At 32.4% G+C, this 27,149-nt stretch overlaps 2 protein-coding genes across 6 annotated transcripts; one reads left to right on the forward strand and one right to left on the reverse strand.

Annotated features, from left to right (window-relative positions):
- Positions 1-1,496: 1,496 nt before the first annotated feature.
- Positions 1,497-2,877, reverse strand: LOC134721071 (uncharacterized). The gene has a single exon (XM_063583782.1). It carries the CDS (start codon positions 2,793-2,795, stop codon positions 1,611-1,613), a length of 1,185 nt encoding a protein of 394 aa, XP_063439852.1. The 5' UTR covers positions 2,796-2,877; the 3' UTR covers positions 1,497-1,610.
- Positions 2,878-10,894: 8,017 nt separating this feature from the next.
- Positions 10,895-26,598, forward strand: LOC134721072 (calmodulin-beta-like). Of its 5 annotated transcripts, none has more exons than XM_063583784.1 (9): positions 10,904-11,045; positions 18,907-18,954; positions 19,519-19,609; positions 20,081-20,126; positions 21,572-21,715; positions 24,107-24,216; positions 24,680-24,770; positions 25,291-25,347; positions 26,146-26,598. In XM_063583784.1, exons 3-9 carry the CDS (start codon positions 19,556-19,558, stop codon positions 26,193-26,195), a joined length of 552 nt encoding a protein of 183 aa, XP_063439854.1. In that variant the 5' UTR covers positions 10,904-11,045; positions 18,907-18,954; positions 19,519-19,555; the 3' UTR covers positions 26,196-26,598. The 5 variants fall into 5 exon arrangements, with proteins under 5 accessions (XP_063439857.1, XP_063439854.1, XP_063439853.1 ...); XM_063583783.1 differs by lacking the exon at positions 10,904-11,045 and adding an exon at positions 13,867-14,086; XM_063583787.1 differs by lacking the exon at positions 19,519-19,609 and having other exon boundaries at positions 10,895-11,045.
- The last annotated feature ends 551 nt before the right edge of the window (positions 26,599-27,149 follow it).

The following is a 27,149-nucleotide window of genomic DNA, read 5'->3' on the forward strand; positions in this document are numbered from 1 at the left end:
GTAATAAATACAAATTGCGGAAATGTATACTTTAAATTTGCGGAAACGTAGCATTGGGACTTAAAAAAAATTTAGCGGAAATGCAATCCGCCCAAATATACAAATACATGAAATACATGAAATAAAGCAATATTAAATATCCAGCCATAAAAACGACTTATGAGACACCATAAAACTTCAAATTGTATAAACATATAATCACAAAATTGACCATCAAAATTTCAAATGCAACTGTACAAAGAAAAACTGCATAAGAATTTTTTTTTTCATAACAGTTCATAATTTCAATAAATTTAGTATCTTTATCTAAGCTATGAAAATCTTCACTAAATTTAGAAAATACGTGAAAAAAGATTTTATAATATACTTAGTGGCCATGGTAATTACAGATAAATTGTATGTAGATATAGGAAGATGTGGTGTGAGTGCCAATGAGACAACTCTCCATCCAAATGACAATTTAAAAAGTAAACCATTATAGGTTAAAGTAAGGCATTCAACACGGAGCCTTGGCTCACACCGAACAACAAGCTATAAATTAAAGGGCCCCAAAATTACTAGTGTAAAACCATTCAAACGCGAAAACCAACGGTCTTATCTATATAAACAAAACGAGAAACGAGAAACACGTATATATTACATAAACAAAGGACAACTACTGTACATCAGATTCCTGACTTAGGACAGGTGCAAACATATGCAGCGGGATTAAACGTTTTATTAACAGCTGCGCCACGAGCTCATGATACGCCCATCGTCTTGTGTGTGATGTTTTATGCAATAATAATAGTTTCATTAATCCACACACCAATTTATTTGTATGAATCAATATAGTCAATAATATTTCCAGAGTATCGGAATGATTAATCTGAATGTTGCATTGACTGGGGACGGAGATGAACAATTTAGTTTTACTTATATTTACGGATAACTCAGTTACTTAGTATATGAAAAACGTATGTATTATATGTGCCGTAGTGTGTTGCATTTCTTCAAGGAGTTTGTTAGAACAGTGACTTGTAAATGTGTCCTTAATCGATTTCAGTTTGTTTAATGACTACAAACCATTAAGATTTCAGATAAAGATTTTATAGTTTAAAAAACAGGAAATGTCCGATCAATTAAGTAGATTCCTATATGTGTGAGTGCCAATGAGACAAGAACTCTCCATCCAAATAACAATTTAAAAAAAAGTAAACCATTATGGGTCAATGTACGGCCTTCAACATGGAGCCTTATCTCACACCGAACAACAAGCTATAAAGGGCCCCAAAATTGCTAGTGTAAAACCATGCACACGGGAAAACCAAGTCTAACCTAAACTAAAAAAAAAGAGAAACACGTATAAATTACATAAACAAAAGACAACTACTGTACATCAGATTCCTGACTTAGGACAGGTGCAATCATTTGCAGATTAAACGTTTTAATGGATTCAAACCTTCTCCCTTTTTCTGAAACAATAGCATAGCATCACAACATAGAAAAACACACGGTAAAATAAAGAACCAGCTTTATTACAAAACAATACTGTTTGGAGAGCAATTAAATGGCCTATTCTGTTGCAGGTAAAAAAGCGTAAACGTCCTGCGTCCATATATATTAGAACTTTAGGTTGGGAAATAATTCACTTTGTCACCTCTAGATATACTGGCTATTCGTGATCCATCAAATTCTATTATTTTTCTAAATTTGTTAAATATCCGTATTATAATAATATTCAAAACAGACTGGTCAAATCTGTGACATTTAGTCCATAGTAAAAACTTCCACAAGTCTTTAGAACATGGTTTTAAAAAACGCGGGAAAGGATGGGACATGCAATTTTCTGTCAAGGCACATCCTACCCAAGGTTTTATAATCGTATTTACAACAAAAGGATTTCTGGAAATAACTATCCAACCACTTTCGAGTTCAGGATAATCATACAAGCATTCTGTTTCATCCAAATATCCAAAGGTATCTGGTTTTGTGTGTTTAGACACTACCCATCTAGGGCTTTGTTGTAATTGGAAGCCAACTAATTTTGTCTTTTTGAAAATGGTATCGAGTTTTTCCTTTAATCCGTGATTTAAAAATCGTATGCACGAATCTAACCACATTACAAAATTAAAATCCTTCAAGATGTCGAAAATAATCAACGGTTTCCACGCATAGGCTCCTAATACGCGGACATGGGGTGGAAATTGATCAAATTTAAACGTCCTCACTTCACATTTGCAATAATCTTTCATCGCTTCATTCTCTTTCTGTGTTAATCCAATGTCATAAAATATCACTTTTATATTCTTGTAAATTGGAATCAATTTTGTATGAATTGACTTTAATAATGCTTGGACTTCATGGAAATGATCACTTGAAGCTGCAGTCACTATCACAGGTATATCATTATATCTGTTATTGATCGAATCCAATTCCACATAGTCTCGATCTAGATCAGTATTTTCTACACACGGCGCATTTGTATTTATTTTGTAGTTTATTACTTTTCTTATGTTTGATTCAAAATCTGGATAAAAATTATCAAAACATGTCTCTCTAGAAATGTTATAAAGAACAGGTTTAATATAATTAGAGATATTTATCAATTGCCTACCCCATCTTCCAATAATTTTGTCAATATCTTCTCTTTTAGCTATATTACATTTATCCGACAGTTTCCAATGCATTGGTAACATTATTTTCCCACTGGAATAATTGATGTATTGCAATAAAACAATCCAAGCAATTAACAAAATTATAAAACATATAAGAAATCTCGACAAAACATTATATCTAAGTTTTATGCGATACATTCGTTATCGTGCACTAATGGTCACTTTTATACACTTAGTCTAGTACTTATCATACTGTTACACACAAACGCCTTAGAGTTTACTGATGATGTACGCGTGTGTGTGTATCCGCCTTAGGGTTTGTGTATATCTATTACATCTATCTAAATAACGTTAAAACGATCGAACGGCCAAACGCCAAGCTTCCCTCCATATAATTATTGATAGGCATAATGGTTATAACGTGGTTTATGACCCATGGCGTATTTCATTTTATGTCGTATTAAATTTTATTCTGCAACGTATTAGAGTACTGTAACTAGGTTATTATTTGAATCGTACAAACCTGTAATAAGTTTTAAGATTGGTTAAGCCAAAAAAAAAACTGTTTGACAAAAGTTTACAGTTCCACGTCTAGCGTCCAAGTATTTCAATTGCACCGAGTACTCCACATGCACCCAATCAGCTAAAAAAGCAGCGACAATCTAATGAATTTTCTTTGAGAATAAACAATCTGTAGTTTTATGATTTGACATTTTGTATGTCTTTCAACATACAGTACTGGCCAAAGGTATTCGTCACCTTTATTTTTTTGCTATCTATTCATATAAAAACACATTAAAAAAAAATGTTTTGAGGGCATTTATGGTGGGCTTTTGATCTACTAGGCATTAAAAGACGTAGAATAGTCTAAAGTATGTTTGTTTATAAATTTTGTTTATAGTTTTGTCCTTAGGTGGTTTTTTCCCTTTGATATGAACGCATACAATATTTTTTTATAATTTGATTTGGTTGAATATACAGCGAATTTCTGAACAGAAATTATATTTTGTGTTTATTTTGTGAAAAAATAAAAATGATACACAAAACAATAAATAACCAAATAAACAAAAAAAACTGTGACAATTCTGCTGCTCAAAATCAAACCAAAAATGACCCCAAAATATATTTTTGAAAAAAAAGTAGGTTTATATACAATTATATATAGGAAAAAATCTCAAGTGACGAATACTTTTGGCCACACTATGAATAAGCAAATAATTCAAAATTCATTTCTGACAAAAAAATAGTAATCTTATGTCAAATGGTTCTAAATATTTGAAAAAATAAAACAAAACATCTGTTACTAGTCTTCGGTTAAATTTTTGATTAATCCTTCCAGGCTACAAACAGCTTGCATTGAGAGAATTTCACTGCACTTATACAGATTTGTCTTTCTTGGAAATATTGCACATTTTAAAATACAAATAAAATTCAAAACGTGCGTGTTGCATGCGGGTATGTTTTAATATTCACAAAAAACAGACAATGATCATTTTATTTTTACCAAATACTTGCTTTCTGCCATCAAATTATGCCATTGCAAAATACGTATTATAACATTACTATATCACCCAACCATGCGTTTATATCATGATTTATACTGCACTCGATCTATTTGAGCAGTCAAAACGCGTTGAGTGTATATTTCTATGTCATATTCAGTCACTGATCCGATATCACTTTTCCTCATGAATATTTTTAAAAACAGCAGTTGCCGAAACTATATTTGATCATGCATACAACCTCTCCAACCTGTTCTCGTTTCCGATGTACAAATGTATACGGGCGTTTTTCAATAAAAACGTACTTTCTTGTCCTAGCCACTTTTAAAAAAATGTGTTTGATCTTTGTAAGCAATTTTTTGTGCAGTCAGTACATTGAATTAAATTTCACATTTTAAGCAAAGAAACAGTTTTTTTAGAGGGATAAATTGATAAGATATTGATTCCTGAATGGTCCAAAACAACCAAAATGGCATGTCCCTATACAGCCTGTTCAACATTCATACTCGTAAAAAAATGTAGAATTGAATGTTATTTTCATTTAATATAAGTTCTTTAATAATTCAAAAGTACATGTACAATGTATGTTTAGAGCCAACATATTTTAATAAATACCTTTTCACATACTTTTTTAGGTTTTTTAATTTCAGAAGGTGTGTCCCTGACAAAATGTCCACTACGAAACAAAGTCATTAAAATTTGCCAACAAACAGTTTTATAAAATCAATGTAATTTTTGTTTGCAAGAGGTATTAACATTAGGGATTACAAAAGAAGAGATGCTTATATAACGGCAATTAAATTGTTGATAAGAAAAATTGAGCACATCAAATGGACCAGAGTGAAACCGTTTTTTTGTTAATGTCCACTACGAAACGGGTTAAATCTCCTTCAGTATCTGGGTTTAAAATTATGAAAAAAATATCAGTGTACAGCATAATACATGCCTTGATGAATACAATCAATCTTGTTACTATTGCAATATAGGGATTGTGGGGAAAAAATAAAACATGTGAATATGTCCCCTATGAAACGGTCACCTACGAAACAAGTCTGGGAGAAAAACGTTTCGTAGTGGACACTACAACTATCATGCAGTCTTTTGTCCACTACGAAACTTTCTGTCCACTACGAAACTTTTTGTCCACTACGAAACGGTTTTGTCAACTACGAAACGCATCAAAATGTCCACTACGTAACACGAGTTGTACCTTCATATGTAAAGTACTGTCTAATCTTTATCGATAAAAAATTGTTCTCCAATTCAGAAAAAAATGAGAATTTTCTTGTATATAAAGTAAACAAACTGGAATGTCTGTAGGAAACATATAAAATTGCAAACATATGTGTGTTAAGAAGCAGTTGAGTATGATGACATTGGTAACAGATTACTTTGCAATTTAATGTTTTACAATATAAGCCGACCATCTCTAATTTCCGTTATTATAAAGTAAACTAGAGGATGTACTTACATGTAGATTAGGTTTAGGAATTTGTATCAGTGTTTTTTTCCTATGATGCAGGGTAAAATATTCTCGATTACATCCGTTTGCCTTTCCATTTAAGACTTTAATAGCTCATAACAGCTCATTAACAAAAAAAAATAAGCAGATTATAGATTTCTTAGACTTCGTAATGAGACCCAAACAATTTAGCAGTGTCAGCCTTGCCTTTAAAAAAATCAAATGCCTCGAAAAGGAGCCCCATCACCTTTCAATATTTATAGCTTATTGTGTTCTTAAACAAATGCTCTGATTGACTTATTGTATAACTTTTAAATTCTATATAGATATAGGAAGATATGGTATGAGTGCCAATGAGACAAATCTCCATCCAAATAACAATTTATAAAAAAATAAATATTTTATATATTTTTACTTCTCCTTGTGCATCCTGGATGTCAGATAATTGTTTGATTTTACCAACGTAAAAGCAATTTCATCATAAGTGGCACAGGCACTTGTTTCTATCCATGGGAATACCTGCACTATCGACGTATATTTACGAGTTTTAATAGTGGGTTTTCCCATGAACTGTGATTAGGGTTTTTTTTTGTTTACTTTTGGTCTGTCATCTTATATTTATCTTCTGTTGTTATCTTTGCTGCATGGAATGTGTATCACTGACTTTTCAATTGAGGAATTGTCGTTTGTTAGGTGCAATGAGCTTTACTTTTTTGTGTATATTTAGTTCAAATTAATTTTAAAGAGACACTTTAATAAGATACCATAAATGATGGGGGAGGGACACCACAAACTCTATGTCACACTGAAGAAACTCAAACAACGTTTTTCATTCTAGTCACGTGTGAATAACTAAAGTCAAACGACAAATTCTCGTGTTTTTTTTACCTTTGTGTTGAAATTAAGTCATCATCAGTACACAATTTAAAAAAATAACACGCTATTAAATTTTGAGAGAAGTGAAAATTTTAAGCTAATAATGTAAACTTTGAACTGGTATAACTGTTCCTCGAATACTTCCTACCGAATTGGACAACACCGTGTTTGTACTTACACGAGCAACATGTCGGGTGTCACATGTTGAGCAGAATCCGTTTGGTTATGTTTCGCTTCTCATTTTGTACTATATCATAGTATACAAACTTGCCGTAGTTTTGGAAGTCTGACAGCATATGTTAAAAATAGTTAACGATCCCAGTACCTTCAATTTTTAACCGGATTTTTATGACAAAAATGTCGGTTATTGATTTGGGGATGCTCGGCGGGCGGGCGGTCGGTCGGGCGGGCGGCAATCAAATGTTGTCCGTGCATTAACTCATGAACCGTTCAACCAAAACTTTTAAAATTTTAATATGTTGTTACTGACAACTAAATGAAGGTCAAGTTCAATAATAGCGATTTTGACTTTTACCGTTCAGGAGTTATGGTTCTTGAAAGATTGAAAAATGGTGTTTCCAGTCGTGTCCGTGCATTTTCTCATGAACCATTCAATCAAAGCTTTTCAAATTCTAATACGTTGTTACTGATGACAAAATAGAGGTCAAGTTAAATAATGATGATTTTGACTTTTACCGTTCAGGAGTTATGGTTCTTGAAAGATCGTAAAAAGGTGTTTCCATTCACGTTGTTGCATTTACTCACAAACCATTCAATCTAAGCTTTTCAAATTTTAATATGTTGATACTGATGACAAAATAGAGGTCAAATTTGATATTGACGATTTTCACTTTCACCAATCATCAGTAATGGTTCTAGTGATATTGCCAGGACACAAATTAATGTTAATAAATCCGGTTTGCTGTCGTTTTGACAGCCTCTTGTTACATTATAAAGTAACAATACATTGAACATAGCAATTATTATCACTGATACGTACCACGGTTAAGTTAAAAACAAATAAAAATATTAAAAAATATAAAAATCTATATCTGTTGAAATTGGTATTAGAAGTGATTTTGTTGGGTTTTTTTTCATTTATTTAAAATGATTGAAGTACGTAATATGTTACAAAATTTACATAAACATACCGTTTTGTTACTAAATGGAAAGAACTTCATTCTATTTGCTGAAAGTGAAAACAACTTTTTAAATCCAATCTTGTAAAATTCGATACATGTAAATGTATGTGTGTGTGTGTGTGTAAATAAAGTCAATAAGTTTGCTATACCTAAATTTCATTTTTGGGATACATGGTTTAAGCGTTCAAGTAGATTATGTTAACACATGCTATGGGTAAAATCTCTTTGTTCTGACTGTGCTATAATCTGAATAATGCACAGCTAAGGTGTGAATTATTCTGCACAGTTCAAATCTATTTTTACCTATAGGGGCATTTCCTAGATCCTGAAAGGGGTGTGACATGTTTCCTGTGACCCTTTAACCTGAACGCCTACGTCGTTCGGGTTAATCAGGGTCACCCAAGCTGTGCAGGTTAAATCCAATATACCGACTTGCTTGGTCAATAACTATAACTTAACATGGTCATTATTGCATCCATTCTAAAAGTTTATTTGATTCTTAAAATTTGATAAACAGATTTTTTCTGGAAAACATGTAGAAAACTGTACGTTTGGATGGACGGGATGTATAAAATAGTAAGCTTGAATTCACGTCAAGTCGGAATGAGCTTGGATATAAAATCCCCGCCCTTTTTTGTGGATTTTGCAACGCTCACTGCCCTAAATGAATTAACTTTTATTTTTTATTGTAGGCCGTTGGTGAAGATTTATGTCACACGCATTGATAAACAATCCATTAGTATAACAGTTGCATTACATTATATTGACAACAATGTGTGATAAAAACAAATAAACATAATAGAGGGGGAGGACAGGGGGTAACCTTCTCCCTTCTCCCACCCCTCTTCTCCTTTCTCCCATTAGAATAAAACATCTTCTTTTGAGATAAATTAAAAAAAATTCTCCTTTCTCCAACTGTTTCTCCTTTCTCCCAGCCTTCCTCTCCTTTCTCCTACCCCCTTTCTCCCTCACGGTCTCCCTTACCCCTGTCCCCCCTCATAATGTCAAAAAATAGGGGTACAACAATCAACATTGTATCATAATGGTGAACTATTCCGAGGACAAGTTCTGAGGCTGACGTTTTTTATATAGATAAGACCGTTGCTTTTTTTCTGTTTGATTTACTTTACACAAATTCTCACTTGAATGCAGAGCTGTCTCATTGACACTCACACCAGTGTACATATTCTCATTTTTAAAAAGTAGTGATATGCATAAAACGCGTCACTTTCGTTTACGTCCACCAGACATCAACCAAACAAAACAAAACAAAAAACAACAACACCAAAAGATATTTGGAGACCGAACAGTCAAATATAGTAGGCAAGTGCAGTGGGCAAGTGTCAGTTCAATACGCGAAGCTTACGTGAAGTTACCCACCCCACCCAACCCCCACACACAACAAGAATAAAGTTTGATATAGATATATATATCTATATAAACACAGCCAATGACGTGTTTCCCAAGTTTATAGAGACGGCGTGCACAAAGCTGAGTCTACAAATGTAACGTCTTCAAATTACAAAAACCATTTACGACGTCGGTATTTTCCCTCAGAAAACGTAAGCGTAACAAAAACACTGGACACTTAGTTTACCACATAATCCTAAACATTCACGTTCAACATATTTCTTTTTTTTTTCGAACAAGAAAGTGCAGCAAATGCACATTTTGAAAATATAAATAAATATTTGCTACGAGCAGTATAATGGAAATAATTAGCGACGATGTCGTGGATCCTTTTCAGAAAACAGCGTCAAAACGCCATTTCTTTAGATTGTAACATAATAGCTGGACATTTAAAAAAAATCAGGTGTTCAGTCTGGACTATCGAATCATTCATATGTTGCAGATTTTATTAAACCTCTGGTTTTGCACATTTCGAATACCAAGTTATTTTGGAAATAAAAAGATAGCAATAACATATTTTTTCTTACCGATTCTTCCATTTTGATTATTAGTCCTTCCAAATTACTACTTCTTACACATAACGAAGATCATTCCAAACTTATCTACTATGGTCGTTTTTGATTTTTTTGCGGTAAATTTCATATAATGTCAGAGTCCGAATCTGAACAATTCTATTATACGAAAATGTGGGATACAATGTTAAATTTGTATAAGTTTTAGGTCAAAAACTCTATTTTATGCTAATTTAATGTTACAAGTTACACCGATTTTTTGCCGTTTTCTATATGTCCGTTTCATGCTTTATAGATTAAATATTAATTTACCTTACTAGTAATGTGGATTCTTATGGCATGCATTCATCATTTTATCATGAAAAAAAATTCTTCTTCAAAAAATATTAAAAATACATATAAATATTATATGTTTAAAGCTATTGAAAAAGCGCATTTTACAGTTGCCGTCAACTTTGTGCACGCCGTCAGAGCATCATGAACATATGGTCGAGGTTTTTTTACACACATCCTCTATACAAAGTAAACAATGTAAAACCACGATCAATATAATAAAAAAAAACGAATTCGATAAACGATAATCAGTCATTTAACGCTGAAGCTGTATTATTTATTACCTCGACATTTACACATTGACAAAATTTATGATTTTCATCTTTTAAAAAACAAAAAATACTTAAGGAAGTAGCTTAGCTCCCAAAAACTTTTAGACTTATAATTATGTTAAGTAAACTATAAGGGTATTTTGTAAATTCAGAAAGCCAAATCATCGAAGCTTTCTTGACTTCTATTAAAAATTTCATTACTGTTTAATTATTTGATTTGTATTATGACTGAATTTCCAGGGGCGGATCCAGCCATTTTAAAAAGGGGGGTTCTTACCTAGGACAAAAAAAAGGGGGTCCAATTACATGTCCCCATTCAAATGCATTGATCGTCCAAACACGGGGGGTCCAACCCCCGGAACCCCCTCTGGATCCGCACCTGATTTCAATAACGGAGCAGTAGTTATAAGATTTACTGGTATGCTTGAAATTACATAGTCATTTAGCCAGTTCAGGTTAAACTTATTGAGTAATACACATACGAAGATACATGTAAATTCCTCAATCATATATAAAGGTCTCGCCATTCAAGGAGTCTCAAACGGGATTACGATAACTGGTTTGTCATTAGAAACGTTGTTTTGTAAGTCATATGACCTCTGTTGCACCTCACTGAATCTGAAGCTGTTATGTTATCGTATATTTTATCATTGATTAAACATACTTAAAGATTATTGAACAAAAAATCTACCTCACACATTTGGGATTTAAAAATAATTATCAAAAGTACATTACCCGTTAAGCATAATAAAATTCGGGAAAAAATAGATAAGTAAATGTTGAACTGGTCAACTAAGAAACACTGAAGTTGTAAAATAGACAAAAGCTGGCAAGCATGACTTATTGATATATTGTTAGTGATTATAATTTATATATAAAACGATCGTGAAACAGATGTTAAGTTAATAGGATCATAGTGTGTCAACAGAGGTTTTGAGGGTAGGTCGTATTTATTATAATTGTTCTAATTGTATAGGTATTCTTCATAGTTTGTGGTCATTATATTAATCTCGATAATTGACCAACTTGCATGAAATATTTGTCACTGGGCGTTCAACAGCGAATAATCAATCAATTGATTGATTGACCGCTTATGATAAACTCTCAAGGTAAATTTTGAGTTCAACGATCATACTCAAATCAACATTTTTATTTTACATTTTAAGTACATACTTTTCAGTTACAATTTGATCTGTGTTATATTTGTTCAATGTTAACTATATTATGATTTTAGCTGTAAATGGAAAAAGATTATGTATTATACTTAACCTTTGGGTATACTTGACATGTAAGCTTTAGTCTGAAATTATTTTATCTAACTTTCATTTAAAAAACAAAACAAACCCGACATGATTATATCTTGGATAGCATATGAATATTGTTTTGTACCAACCCAGTTGCCCAGATTTTGCTTCTTACAACCATCCAACAAAGCGACTATTTATTTGCCAGTAACTCAAATATACATAATAATGATTTGTACCACCATCAATTCATAGGAAACAGTGGTCTGCTTCCAAGTAGCCAAAACGTTTATTTTTACAAACAATCATAAAATGCAACTGTCTGTTTCCCACTGGCCCGAACTGTTGATGGTCTTCGATTGTACCAACTACCCAAAAGAAACAACTGTCTGTTTCTTTGTAGATGTTTGCAGAGGTGGATCAGGGGACAAAGCCCCATTCAATGTTGGAAAATATGATCGATTTTTTTTAGGTATTAATCGAAGCATGAATCGGTCTGTTTTAAAGACTGGACGTGTAAAAGAATAGACATTTTTTGTTGATTTTGCAGCTAGACAAAAGAATAGCCCCTGCCTCATTACAATAGGAAGGTCGTGTAATAGAGTCTGTCAATAGGATACAATTCTTGGAAATTTGGACTTCCGATGGAAATGAGGGTATATAGATTGAGACAGAAGTTTGGATTACAAAAGACAATATGATCGATGGACCCGTTACGTGCACAAGGCGTGGTACTTTATCTACACAAAGCATCATATCTAAAGTCCTCATTTTGACCGAACGTGGCTGCGTACTTGTACATCCCAGCTATACGAATGCCATAGTTTAGCCAAACTATGAAGATTTTGCTTCTTACAACCATCCAACAAAGCGACTATTTATTTGCCAGTAACTCAAATATACATAATAATGATTTGTACCACCATCAATTCATAGGAAACAGTGGTCTGCTTCCAAGTAGCCAAAACGCTTATTTTTACAAACAATCATAAAATGCAACTGTCTGTTTCCCACTGGCCCGAACTGTTGATGGTCTTTGATTGTACCAACTACCCAAAAGAAACAACTGTCTGTTTCTTTGTAGATGTTTGCAGAGGTGGATCAGGGGACAAAGTCCCATTCAATGTTGGAAAATATGATCGATTTTTTTTAGGTATTAATCGAAGCATGAATCGGTCTGTTTTAAAGACTGGACGTGTAAAAGAATAGACATTTTTTGTTGATTTCGCAGCTAGACAAAAGAATAGCCCCTGCCTCATTACAATAGGAAGGTCGTGTAATAGAGTCTGTCAATAGGATAAAATTCTTGGAAATTTGGACTTCCGATGGAAATGAGGGTATATAGATTGAGACAGAAGTTTGGCTTACAAAAGACAATATGATCGATGGACCCGTTACGTGCACAAGGCGTGGTACTTTATCTACACAAAGCATCATATCTAAAGTCCTCATTTTGACCGAACGTGGCTGCGTACTTGTACATCCCAGCTATACGAATGCCACAGTTTGGCTAATGTTTTACTGTATGTCGGAAGGAGGCCAAGATTAGTCATATTTGTATTCCCCAGTTACCTTTTAAATAATTTAATTATAAGAGAAATCTACTTCTGTTGTGTTAGAGTTCCTCATTCTTTTCAATACATTGTAAATTGAGCATACATACTGCATAAAGACATAATGACAATGGACAATGCCATGTCAGCGCTACAGGCTATATATTAGGGAAACATTCAAATTATCTATATTTACGAAAAATGATATCGTCAAGCTGTTACTGAAATAACAGAAAAGCAGAAAAGGTCGATCCCTGACCTAAAAAATAAATATTGTCAAAACCCGGTCACAACAGATCGTATGATTTTTTGTCATGGAAGATCTTTAAAATAGTTGTCGCGGGACTGTCGTGCAAAATGTAAAAAAAAACATATTTAGAGTGGTCACTTCAGCTACTTGATGTCCACAAATATTCTAGGACAGAAAGAAAAAAAAAGACTTGCAATTGTACTGTCGTGGGTTTGACGCAAGTCGGTCGTCATGAAGTCATGGAAATCAGTCACGTTTGTTGAATAGAATAAACGACTATTCCGCCCCCCCTCTTTTTCACTAAAATATTAAATGACTTGTTGAAAATCTTATATAACAAACAGAAACTGCTATTGAAAATTTAGTTCCGCCAAGTAGAAGTGCTGCATTATTGAAAAGCAAACACTTGCACGCACACATACCAAACCTCATGACGTCAAACGACAAAATAATTACGGTATTTAAAGTCTGATGAAAAAACTCGTAAAATATTGCTCTAAGGTCAACCTCAAGTTCAATTGTGGAACTTTAGTACGTCTGAGAATTAAACTTTTATCTACCTGTTTCATATTTAGTTTATTACTTGTAGCATTAATTATAAGTTTAATTTGTACTTAAGCTATTATTTTCCAATTAATTATTCATAAATTTAAAGGCTATCCATAATCCATAGATGTTCTCGTTTATTGATGGTAAAATGTAAATAATTCTCGGGTCTTATCGATGAATAAAACTATTTGCGGGACATTTTGTTGATTTACAACCTAAAAGCAATCAAATTATATTTGCTTCCGACTTAAGCGTCTTATTGATCCTACGATATTAAACACGCCAAGTTAGGAATAAACCAAGCAAAATCAGTAATTACTCTTGTAAGCGACAATGTAGATTTGAAGAAATAGCAGCAAAAGGAAACGGACATTGAATAAGCGGGTAAGTCAGTCTATCCACGTCTTTTATTGGCACGATAAGTAAGGTTGTATATGTGCCATCTTAAATTTTATCATAAAACCGGTATACATAATGTATCTGTGTCTTTCCTACAATGAATGTGTTTTTGTGAAATATCAATTGTATTCTTGTTAAATATCAGTAGACATTTTGAAAGTTAGTTCGAAATGATACTGAAATAGTTGTTGGAGTTGAAAAGTAGACATTTTGATGTAAATTCGAAACTGTTAAACTATAAAAGAAAATACCTCCATGTTTATTAGACCATATCTGAATTTCTTTTCACCTTTGGACACAAACTTGATAGAAAGATGCACACTTTCACATTAAAAACTAACTTTCGACTAAAGAAAATTATTGAACTATGTCCATTTTAAATGAAAGCGACAGGTAGGGAGATAGATTTAATGTTTCGTCATTTCATTTGGGAAATTATATATCTTCTAGACTCAGCCGTGTTACATAACGGATAACTTTATAGATACATTTTGTACCTAGATTAAAATTGTGTATGCCAGACGCGCCATTTTTCAGCAAAAGACTAGAGCACTCGTCAATGACGATCGAATCAAAATAGCTTGTAACGCCAAAACCTTCCAAATACAAAGTAATACAATATAATATAATATCCTTATACCTTTGAAAATTTCAAACTTCTTTGCTTGTAGACCAACAATTTTCGTTTTAGGATTTAATTGTGCATTCCTTTAAAAACAGTCTATACTGTTTAATGACAGTTTTATGTCCAACGGGATTTAGGTGACGTATTCGATAAATGGTGATGATGATAATGATGGATGACTGTTTAACGTCTTATATTGCGAGAAATGTATTGCATATTCTGAACGAGAACATTTTGTGTGATAGTGATACGAACCCTGCTTTGTACTAGAATGACACGTTGAACCGGATTTTTTACGTTTTTGGTAATATATCCGTCTGTACTCTTCGTACCAAAACACGTCATTCTGACTCCGGGCCGTCCAATGTTTGCTCTTATGTGCCAAGAAAAGAAGAAGTAAAAATTAATACCAATTTTAAAGTCAATTATTTGACCCAGCCGGAGATAGGAACTAAGACTTTACATTGACCTATAATTATTTACTGTTATTTATAAATTGTTATTTGAATGGAGAGTTGTCTCATTGGCACTCATACCACATCTTCCTATATATATTTACGCACTTTTCTCCAAGACCAACGAAACGATTCCACACGATACCACTGCAGTGGTATATACAAACTAGAGGCTCTAAAGAGCCTGTGTCGCTCACCTTGGTCTATGTGCATATTAAATTAAGGACACAAATGGATTCATGACAAAATTGAATTTTGGTGATGGTGACGTGTTTGAAGTTCTTACTTTACTGAGCGTTCTTGCTTCTTACAATTATATCTATAATGAACTTTACCCATTAGTAACAGAGAAAAATATTTGGTAAAAATTTACATAAATTTACCAAATTAATGATAATTGTTAAAAATTGACAATAAAGGACAATAACTCCTTAAGGGGTCAATTGACCATTTAGGTCATGTTGACTTATTTGTAGATCTTACTTTGCTGAACATTATTGCTGCTTACAGTTTATCGCTATCTATAATTATAGTATTCAAGATAATAACCAAAAACGGCAAAATTTCTTTGAAAATTACCAATTGGAGGGCAGTAACCCAACAACCCATTGTCCAATTCATCTGAAAATTTCAGGGCAGATAGATATTGACTTGATTAACAATTTAACTTGTGTCAGATTTGCTTTAAATGCTTTGGTTTCAGAGTTATAAGCAAAAATCTACATGTTTCCCCTGTTCTATTTTTAGCCGTGGCGGCCATCTTGGTTGAATGGCCAGGTCATCGGACACGTTTTTCAAACTTAATACCCCAAAGATGATTGTGGCTAAGTTTGGATTAATTTGGCCCAGTAGTTTCAGAGGAGAAGATTTTTGTAAAAGATTACTTAGATTTATGAAAAATGGTTAAAAATTTACTATAAAGGGCAATAACTCCTAAAGGGGCAACTGACCATTTCGGTCATGTTGACTTATTTGTAAATCTAACTTTGCTGAATATTATTGATGTGTACAGTTTATCTCTATCTATAATAATATTCAAGATAATAACCAAAAACAGCAAAATTTCCTCAAAACTACCAATTCAGGGGCAGCAACCCAACAACGGTTTGACCGATTCATCTGAAAATTTCAGGGCAGATAGATCTTGACCTGATAAACATTTTTACCACATTTCAGATTTCCTCCAAATGCTTTTGTTTTTGAGTTATAAGCCAAAAACTGCATTTTACCCCTATGTTCTACTTTTAGCCGTGGCGGCCATCTTGGTTGTTTGACCGGGTCACGCCACACATTTTGTAAACTAGATACCCCAAAGATGATTGTGGCCAAGTTTGGAATAATTTGGACCAGTAGTTTCAGAGGAGAAGATTTTTGTAAAAGATTACTTAGATTTAAGAAAAATGGTTAACAATTGACTATCAAGGGCAATAACTCCTAAAGGGGGTAACTGACCATTTCGGTCATGTTGACTTATTTGTAAATCTTTTGGCCAGGTGAGCTAAAAAGGCGACAGAAGTGACCTATGTGTAAACCTATTTGATTTTTCCATAATGATTTTGAGGTGTAAAAACCTCATGATTAAATATATTGATTATACAATTTCCATTACCAATGCTGTCGTGGGTTATAATTTAATTTTCATCATTCCATTTGGGAAATAAGACATTTTCTAAACTCAGCCGTTCTACATATTGAATAACTTACTACAGATATCAGGATCAAACTTTTGTATGTCGGAATCGCGTTTTGTCAGCAAAAGACTCAAACACTGATCAGTGACACTCGAATCAAATTAGTGTAGTATGCCAAAATATAGTATGAAGTTTAAAAAATGCATTGAGGACCCAAGCTTTTGAAAATTTCCGTCAGTAGACGCAAACTGTTAGCTGTTGAAGACAGCAAGCTGTCCTCTTCATGGTTTTCCAGGTTTTTTTTAACAGGCGACGGAATCAAAGAGGGCACAGGGTAGTCAGTATGTATTCCTTTACTATTTTTCATATTCAATAGTCTCTTGTTATGTCGTTCATAACATTAAGATTGGAATATATCGCGTGTATCTTACAAATCAACCCTACAATACAAACATACATCTTAAATTATAGTTGTTTTAGACTAGTTAACTTACACTTTATCTTACACCATAACGACAATGAAATAACAAAGTTAATTTTCAATAACTTTGAACTATAATTGAAACTAAATGGTATATCATAGTCTAGTCATTTAGATAAACGGAACATTAAAGGTCTTTATGTACACATACTTCTATCTGTATAAATACTTTTTTTTCGTGCTTTAAAGTCATAAAACTTCAAAGTAACCTTCTTACATGTACATATGTCTATACAATTATGAAGTGTACATTTAACGTGATCTATAAGTGTATATATTTTTTGGATTTTTTTACGGAATAAAGCTTTTTGGTTATTAAGATCTGAAGGGTCATGGGCCTCTGCGCATATTGGTGAAAATCTTATTGATTGACAATCGGTTGAAGGAAGATTATCCGAAATCGTTAACTCATTAAATTTATCAGAAATCGTTTACTATTTATATAATATTAAATTTATCAGAAATCGTTTACTATTTATATAATATTAAATTTATCAGAAATCGTTTACTATTTATATAATATTAAATTTATCAGAAATCGTTTACTATTTATATAATATTAAATTTGATACCAAAGCTTGATTGTGTTGAATGCCATTTTCATCACTCTTTGTAACATAATGGTAGCCTGTATTTATTGTTGGAGGGAGCTGTAATATACAGTGAGATCCATGCACCACAATAAGTTCGGATCAAGTTAAGCCTTGTTTTTCCAGGTGCGTTCGACTCATACCCTAATTGACTAGTAGTATAGTATTGTCAATTTTCATGCCGAAGTTTGGTGGTTTTCTCTGGTAACTCACGGTTCTCCCTTTTTACTTCATTACAATATAAAATAATTGTATTGATTGTATTTAAGATATTTCATAACTGTTGAGATTTAATGGATTATAAAAATATTAAAATAGCAATCTGAACAGATGATCATCCAATATCTATACCTAAATACAGTTCCATGGTTTATTGGTTACAATACCTAAGGTGCCATCAACTCAGTAGTTAGCGCTTTTGTACTGAAATGATTTATAATAAACTATTCCTCAGTTGATTAATTTAAAAAATACAAAGAGACATATATTCAAACCTTCTTAGTTGAACGTTTCTGATAAAGGTACACGCTGAAAATCGCTGTAGTTTTAAACATATTTATTTATAGTGGATTGGGAAACAAGTTTTGCAACTTATATTAATCCCTTTCCATTTCGCGGGTTGTACGCACGAATTATAAACAAGTTGTTTTCACCAGGTATGGCGTACGCTCACGTTATAGTCTCATGCGTAGTTTTTGATGTTACGTCGCTGCCTGGCATTTCGCTTGCAATTTCGTTATTCTTATTGTTAGTAAGACATCTTATTTAAATAGACTCCGATCTCAATGTACTAGGAGATCACATTTTGTTACATTCATGTTCTCTCTTGTTAGCGAGTAATTTTCGTCAATTAATTTGAATCTAGTCACAACTAGCTAATTTGCAGACCTAAGTATCACATTATCGTATTTATCAAACCATTATTTACATTTTGAAGAGTTCAGGTATAGGATAAATACATGATTATTGCACACGTCGTTGTTTCATGAACATGATTTTATGCTTATTGTTGTATATTTTCAGTTTCAACATTGACGTACACCATTACAAGAAATCTTGAACATGTCTGCGGTAAATATTAATGTACTTGGTCTAATTTCAGTAATAAAAGTTAGTCCTGCTGTTATGAATATGTAATAATTTAGATGCTATTTACCTATTTCAAAAACACCTTGGCGTATTTTCCGTATCCTATATCCATTCTATAGAAGATTTGGAATGGTTGCCAATGATACAACTCTCCATATTAGACAAAATAACATAAAAAGTAAAAACTATAGGTCCACGTACGGCCTTCAACAATAAGCAAATCCCATAATGCATATCAGCTATAAAGGGCTCCGCGCATCACAAAGGTAATACATGTCAAACGAGAAAACTAAAGGCCTAATATATGTACAAAAAAATAAACGAAGAACAAATATGCAACACAGCAACAAATGGAAATCATAGAATTACAGGTTTCTTACTTGTAAGCTTTAATCATAAAAATTACTCAAGAAATATAAATAAAACAACAGAAAATATAAACCCTCAGGCTTGAATAATCTGTACTTTTATTCATTGAAAAATGTTATTTGGATTGTTTTATGAGTATGAATGTCCCTCCCGGTATCTTTTGCTCCTCTTTTACAGACAAAATCCGAGATATTATCATCACCTAATTATTGTAATGACATATAATTACGTTTTTACAGTAACACGTATGGACGTCATTGAACAAGTGGTATATATTTCTAATTAATTTAGTTCCACATCCAGTTGATAAACAAACGTATTGACATTTTAGTTGATATGTAGATATATTTGTGGTCGCATGTAGTATAAGTTTGACATCCAAAACGTACCCCCTACTGATTTTATGACGAATGATCATTGATGAAATACATTGTGCTTGCATTTCAAATATTTGAGTAGTGCGTCAAATAAGGAAATAAAATTTGTTTGTTTAAAATCTATCTCTATATATATATCATATTTGATGAACTTTAAAAGTTTGATGAATTCTACATCGAGCATCCTAATGGTGCGAACCAGGAGAAAAACCTTACCAGGTAAGTTCATTGGAATATTTTTTTTGGAAATGAAATAAGCAGGATTTGTGTCAGAGTTTTCGTGTCGTTAGAGTATGTGTATGTCTAATTAAAATCACGTATACCCTAAACATGAAGTTTTTTTTTATTTGATACCATTTCAGGAAGAGAGTAGTATACTACAGAGATATTCAGAGGCAAAAATCCGTGGTATGTTTTATATTATGTACAGTCAATTGCATCTGTACCTTATTAAAGATTAACTTCACTGAATTCGATGCATTTACAAAAACATGTATAGTCCTATTAGTAAATTAAATAAAATCTTCATAATTAATGTATTTGAATATATTTAACTATTTTGCATTATATATAAATAAACTCATCAGTTTACGCCAGACGCACGTTTCGTCTACAAAAGACTCATCAGTGACGCTCGAATTCAAAAATGTTCAAAAGGGCAAATAAAGTACGAAGTTGAAGAGCATTGAGAACCAAAATTCCTAAACGTTTTGCAAAATACAGCTAAGGTACTCTATGCCTGAGGTAGAAAAGGAATTATTTTAATGTCATACTGAAGAAGCTACTGTAATAGGAAATATGTCTGCAATTGGCATACTAGTTTTATATATCATAATGGAGTCAAATGAGTACTGACTCATTTAAACAAGACATAACGAGTATGCTTGCAAAATATTAAAATAAAAAAATAAAAAAAATCCAAAATGAAAATAACACTTTATATATATATAAATTTGTTCAAACATCACCAGCATCGCTCAAACAACCAACTATGACAACTATGCTCTATGATATCAAACGTTAAGCGATAAATCTGATCACAATCTTGTGAGGTATGACCGAGTAACCCATATTATTATTCTTTCACGATTTGAACATGAACCGAATGTAATTACTATGGTGATCTATACAACTGTCCAGGGTTCGGTTGTGGTTTGAACGCTTATAAACATGCTTAACACCACCATTTACCGGTACTTTGTATACCTCTGTGAAGTCTTCAACTTGTAAATCAGTCGTTGTCCATGAAATATCCTATGGATATCTTAACGCATATGGAAATATAACAAATATTTAATAATTGAACTATATTCAACGTTAATCCTGCTTATGTTGAATATATACAAACATTTCTCAGAAGATCGATTTCTTCATAATACAAAGACTCTTTGAAATGACACTTGTGGTAGTTACAGCATCTAAGAAAATCAATACGATTATTCCATTAGATAATTTTTTTATTGGACACACTATTTAAATTGAATTTCTCAAGCATGGATAATGTCGTCCCATGGTGATTTACAGCACATTCTTCTACAAGACGTACTATACTAAAAAATGAAAAGCAAAAAAATAATCGAGTTATGTTTCCTATCACCAATGCAAGAACGATTCCCTACCTATCTATAATGTTCATGCCTATCTACCCTCCCCTCATCGTTTCTGTCAGATTAAAGAAAACAAGACGTATATATTATGCTGTTTTGTTCTCAAATTTAAAAACATGCATGGAGATAATCGTTGAATTCAGATGCCTTTCATTTACCTGAAACATAAAAAAAACTAGCTTATGCTTGAAAACATTTGTGTGCTTTTAACTCCTAAATGTTCACGTTTCTTTTTTCTCTCTTCAGAATTACGAGAGGCATTTCGTCTGTTCGATAAAGATGGCGACGGATCCATCAGTACAGATGAACTAGGAACAGTTATGAGAAATCTAGGACAATTTCCATCTTCTGATGAAATATCACAAATGATTAAGGAAATCGATATTGATGGTGTGTATGTCGATACATTATATGTGTTTTATTATGAAATTCTGCCCTACATATGCATTTCTGTTTTTTCTGTTTTTTCCTACTTTCTATTTTCTCTGCTTATCGAGATTTAATGATAACTACGCTCCAACATTGTTACAACAAATGCGTATTGCTGTGTGCTTCTTTGATCTACATTGAATAGAGGTATAAGGGGTGTATTAAGATATAAAAAAACATGTTTAACACCGCCTCATTTTTTTGCGTCCATTCCAAGTCAGAAGCCTATGTCCCTTGTAAGTCTTGTATGTTTTTGAAATTTAGTTATTAATTAAATGTTTTAAAGTTTGGAGTTTGGTACAAGTAAACATTTCTATTTAAAACCAAGCTGAGGCCCAACTCCATGTGCGGAGTTTTCTCGCTACATTGAAGACCCATTGGTAGCCTTCTGTGCATGCTGATATCTGATCGGGCTGTTGTCCCTTTGACATATTCTCTATTTCCATTCTAAATTTTATAACTATCTATTAACAAAAGAGGGTAAGAGGGTTCTAATCCCGAAATCCCGGGCTTAAAATCATAAAACCCCGAGGTCCGAACTTAAAGAAATGTAAATCCCAACATCCTGAAATTCGAAAAAAGAATTCCCGAATCCCGAAAGGATTAATCCCGTAATCCCGAGCTTAAAAAAACCCGATCCCGGAGTCCCGATAAAGGTCCTACTATACCTAACAGATCGAACATTTAAATTCATTATCCGCTTATTATGACATGATTTGTTCAGAAGTCAGTAGTACTTATTTATAACAAACCTTTCTGAAATTGTCCAGCTATAAATTTAGATTTTAGATAGAAACCAAGACTTTCACTACCTCAGGAAAAGTTTGGCTTCGATGGATTTGGTTGTTCGGTGCGTTTTTTGTCATGAGCCCGTCTGTTGTGTTTCTTATATTTCATTGGATTTCTGATATTCGGCTTTAAACGTTCCGAATGAAGGTAAATCCAGAAAAGCGCTTTGGATGCATAAAATTTATAAAGTAATTTTGAGTTTTTAGTACAGACGACTATTTGTTAATAAATTTAGCGTTTCCTTTCTTCTTCCGGCTCACGTGACAATGTGTATAAAAAAAGTATTGTTGAATGGAAATTCCATAAATTGCCATGTACGTATACATTGGTAAAACGATATTATTCGATCTTTTAATCTTGTGGATAAAAAATACGTTTATTTGCTTTTGAAATATTTCACAAGAGTTGTTTTTCTTTGGACAAAGTTTTTTTGCACAGCCTGCAAACGGAGTGTATTTTCATTCTATGGTTCGACGATTGATTCTTGTTGCCTAGAAAAATATCCTAAAAGGTATTGACGGATCATAAAAAAAAAATCTTTAAATGATCGAGTTTGATGTTTTTAAGAAAGACTGTGGTGCCATTTTTCAACAACAGGTACTTTCAAAGAGTCAATTGGTGTAAACCTAAACTTATATATGGCTAATAAATAATACACTGACAGGCTTTTGATATTTTATCATTTTCCATCATGAAATTGTCGTCTTATGTACATCTAAGTCATATCACATTGAATTTCTATTCAAATAAAGTAAATTGAACAAGTTTGACTGAACTATAAAAGGTAAAATTCTTTAAATGATCAAAAGAAGATATAGATATATATAATTTACAAGCGACTTCACACAGGATTTATAAATTCTTATGATACTAAAGTCTTTCAATATTCATTTTTTAAAAACATGCATCATACCAAGTTTATTGCTTAGGTTTTTTTTATCCAAATATATTCTTTTTTAAAAGGAGCAGTTGTATCAAAATTAAAAAGTCACATTCATTGGCAGAAATTCTGATGAGAAAAATCAATTGGTTAAACCTCCATCTATTTTATGTCAAAAATGTAAATGGTCTACATTTTTTTTATATATTTAGACTAATTGTAATTGTTAAGAACTAATTGTTTTATTTTTTTCCTTTAATTTTACGTTTTTTAATCATACATTTGTTGCTTAGAATGAGGATGACGTCATGCCATGATTCCTTTCATTCGATATCAACATTATCAGATAATTCTGCTGAATTAGCACTTTTTATGTAATTGAAAAGCTGTAATTACCTTTGCATGTTTGGACAATTAAGTTAAACTATTTTAAGAATGCATGCATGCACTTCTATTTTGCTTCGTATGCAAATAAAGCACATGGTTCCAAGAGTTCAGATTAGAAAATGTGATAAGTGAGCCTTTGTTTATGAACGATTAGCTTCGATTGGGGAATCGAATTGTCGAATCGTGAAACAGTGACGTCTTCAAATAGCAGTACATATCTGCAAGCACCTTACATGTACCATTGCCATACACTTATACCATATAATAATCTAAACTTGATTTTTGTTTCATTACAGGCGATGGAACGTTTAGTTTTGAAGAATTTGTACAAGTAATGGCCAACATGGGAGGTATCAGTGAACAATCAGAGGAGGACGAAGAAGAGGAACTAAGACAAGCTTTTAGAGTAAGATAGATATATGTGTCTTGTGTACTATTATTTGTCTGTTTGTCTTTTTCTTTTCAGCCATGTTGTTGCCAGTTAATTTTCTATTTACGAGTTTGAATGTCCCTCTGGTATCTTTCGCTTCTTCTATATGCTTAAATAGGTATCTTTAAAGTACAGCGCTTGAACGTTTCTAAAGAGTGTAACATTGATATATTTAACATTTCATACTGCGAGTAAAAAAGTATTCAAAAAACGGGATAGTCTCTATCATCTGACAAATCACAAGCTACCAATCGACGGTAAAAGTTAAAAAATAAAATTGCTTTATTCCTGACTTTGTATAGACTTGGGACATACGGTACCGCATGCCATTACATGAAGTAACCGACGATTTTAAGATTTTGCATTCAAATAAAATATTATCTGGGTAAACCTTACTGTATCAAGTATTAATCTAATCAAGTTTTTATTTTATTTTAAGGTTTTTGACAAATCAGGATGTGGTTACATAGCGGCATCAGATCTCAGGGCAGTATTGCAATGCATCGGTGAAGATTTAACAGAAGATGAAAGTAAGTCATTAAACAAGTTTTTGATTTATTTTTGGGGTTTGTATGTGCCGTTAAACTGTCTTATTGATTTCCAACTGTATCTTTTATTCTATGTGAAACACTAATATTTAAGATATCTTTTGATATTTTTAACAAGTTGGTTATATTTAATAATATGTGATAAACAAGTTTAACTTGTTCACTATTAGATAGATGCTAGTTATGATAGGGTTTTGCACTCCGAGGAAAATTCTCAAAGGAAAGTCTTTAATCAAATGGTCAAAATCAAAAGCTCAAACACATCAAACGAATAAATAACAACTGTCATATTCCTTACTTGGTAAAGGCATTTTCTTATGTAGAAAATTTTGTATTAAACCTTGTTTTAAAAGTACCTAGTATTTGTCTTATATTTCGTCGTAATGGTGTTGTTTGTCAAATTTATACTTTTTTAGAATGTCGTCGTAATACATTTTTTTATCATGTTCCATATCGAAGAATAACATTAATTTTAATCATTGATAATTTTCGTATTTTACAGTTGATGAAATGATTGCTGAAGTAGATATTGATGGAGATGGAAGAATAGATTTCGATGGTAAATATTCACTGACTTAAAAATATATATTTTGATATTCTTCTTTGGCCCAACTAAAACAATTATTTGACATTGTCAACAAACTCGGAATTCAAAACACGGCAATTAATTAGCTGCCATATTTTCTCATCAAACGTTGTATCATTTTCATCCAGAAATCTCATCAGTGGAAGTCGAAATATCTTGTCGCTGTCTATCCAAATAAAGGCAACAGTAGTATACCGCTGTTAAAAACTCAAAAATCAAAACTTTGTATCACTGTTAAACTATTCTATCTTCTCTGTTGAGTTCAGTGATAATTTGTTAGTTATCGGAGTGATTTAGAACTTCATTGGATTTAAATCTACCAGTGAATACCAATAGATAGATACTGTTGAAGGCGGGAACATTTGTTTTTTGGTAAAAAGTAAAAATCACAAAAATACTGAACTTAGAGGAAAATCAATTCGGAAAGTCCATAATCACATGGCAAAATCAAATAATAAAACGCATCAAAAACGAATGGACAAGAACTGTCATATTCCTGACTTGGTACAGGCATTTTCAAATGTAGAAAATGGTGGATTAAACCTAGTTCTATAGCGCTAACCCTCTCACTTTAAAAACAGTCTCATCAAGGGTAAATGTCCCTTATTTGATAACCCCAATGAGGCATGTTTTAATCGTGATTATTCTGTTAATTATAGTATGTGCTCTATTAATATAAGTATTCAATTATATGCAAATAAAAAAGCCGATTTCCTATTAAATTACACCAAATTGAATGTTCAAAATGTTTTATATTTGTCTTATTTGCAGAATTTATTGCATGCATGTGTGAAGATGCACCACAGAAGTCTACAGCATAATTTTCCATATTGTGAATATTGAATTGCAATGAAAACGGACTTTGGTAGTGCGATCTAATATGATCAAACATTCATCAGTTCATATATAAGAACGACCGACTTCAGTAGTATTTGTGTTTTGTATTATGTACTATATTAATACTTACTTTCTCTTTATAAACGATAACTATGTAATATTAAATTAATACATGTACATCAGTGTTAAATAGAATTTGTTATACAAATACTTATTATCAGTAAAGTCGAGTTATTGGATAAAGTATTGTGCAAGTCCAATAGTTATGACGACGTCATAACAATTATTAAAATAGCCTTTCAATACCGTTATAATCATGATAATAGTTTGAACTAGTATTGTGAAAATAATTGTATGAATTGCAAAATTATATATTCGTGACAAGAATACGTCATTGTTTTTTTTTGTCATATGCTGTCGTTAATGACGATGTTTGTTGTTACTCTGCAGTTTACATGTTGAAACGCCTATTATAATTTTTGCGTTTCTCTGTGCTGTGTGTGCTTTCGTTTGTTTGTGTTGTAGTCATGTCACACAGTGTTGTCGTTTGAGAGGTATTTCTTATCATTGACATATAAGCGAGATGCTTGGCTAACCATAAAACAAGCTGGTGATTTTAGTTTGATTGAAACTACTATAATACAATCTTGAAGAGAAATAAAGAATCTAAAAGGAAATATCCGAAACGAGAATTCTTATTGGATTCTGTAACAACCTAGTTTCCTTCTTGGAATAAATGTTCTCACTTTCAGATCTGTTGATATACAGAAAGCCATCAATGATTACAGTCTTAATTCTCTACGATTTGATGAATGAAAACGCTCATACAAATATTGCTAGAGGTTTGATTAAAAGTGAAGGCAATAATCCAACACCAGACCTTCTTACGGACATATTAACAGCTCTCTTCCAAAAACAGTTTGCAATGAAAATTTATC

This window comes from Mytilus trossulus, chromosome 6, assembly GCF_036588685.1.
Source record: "Mytilus trossulus isolate FHL-02 chromosome 6, PNRI_Mtr1.1.1.hap1, whole genome shotgun sequence".
NCBI lineage: Eukaryota > Metazoa > Mollusca > Bivalvia > Mytilida > Mytilidae > Mytilus > Mytilus trossulus.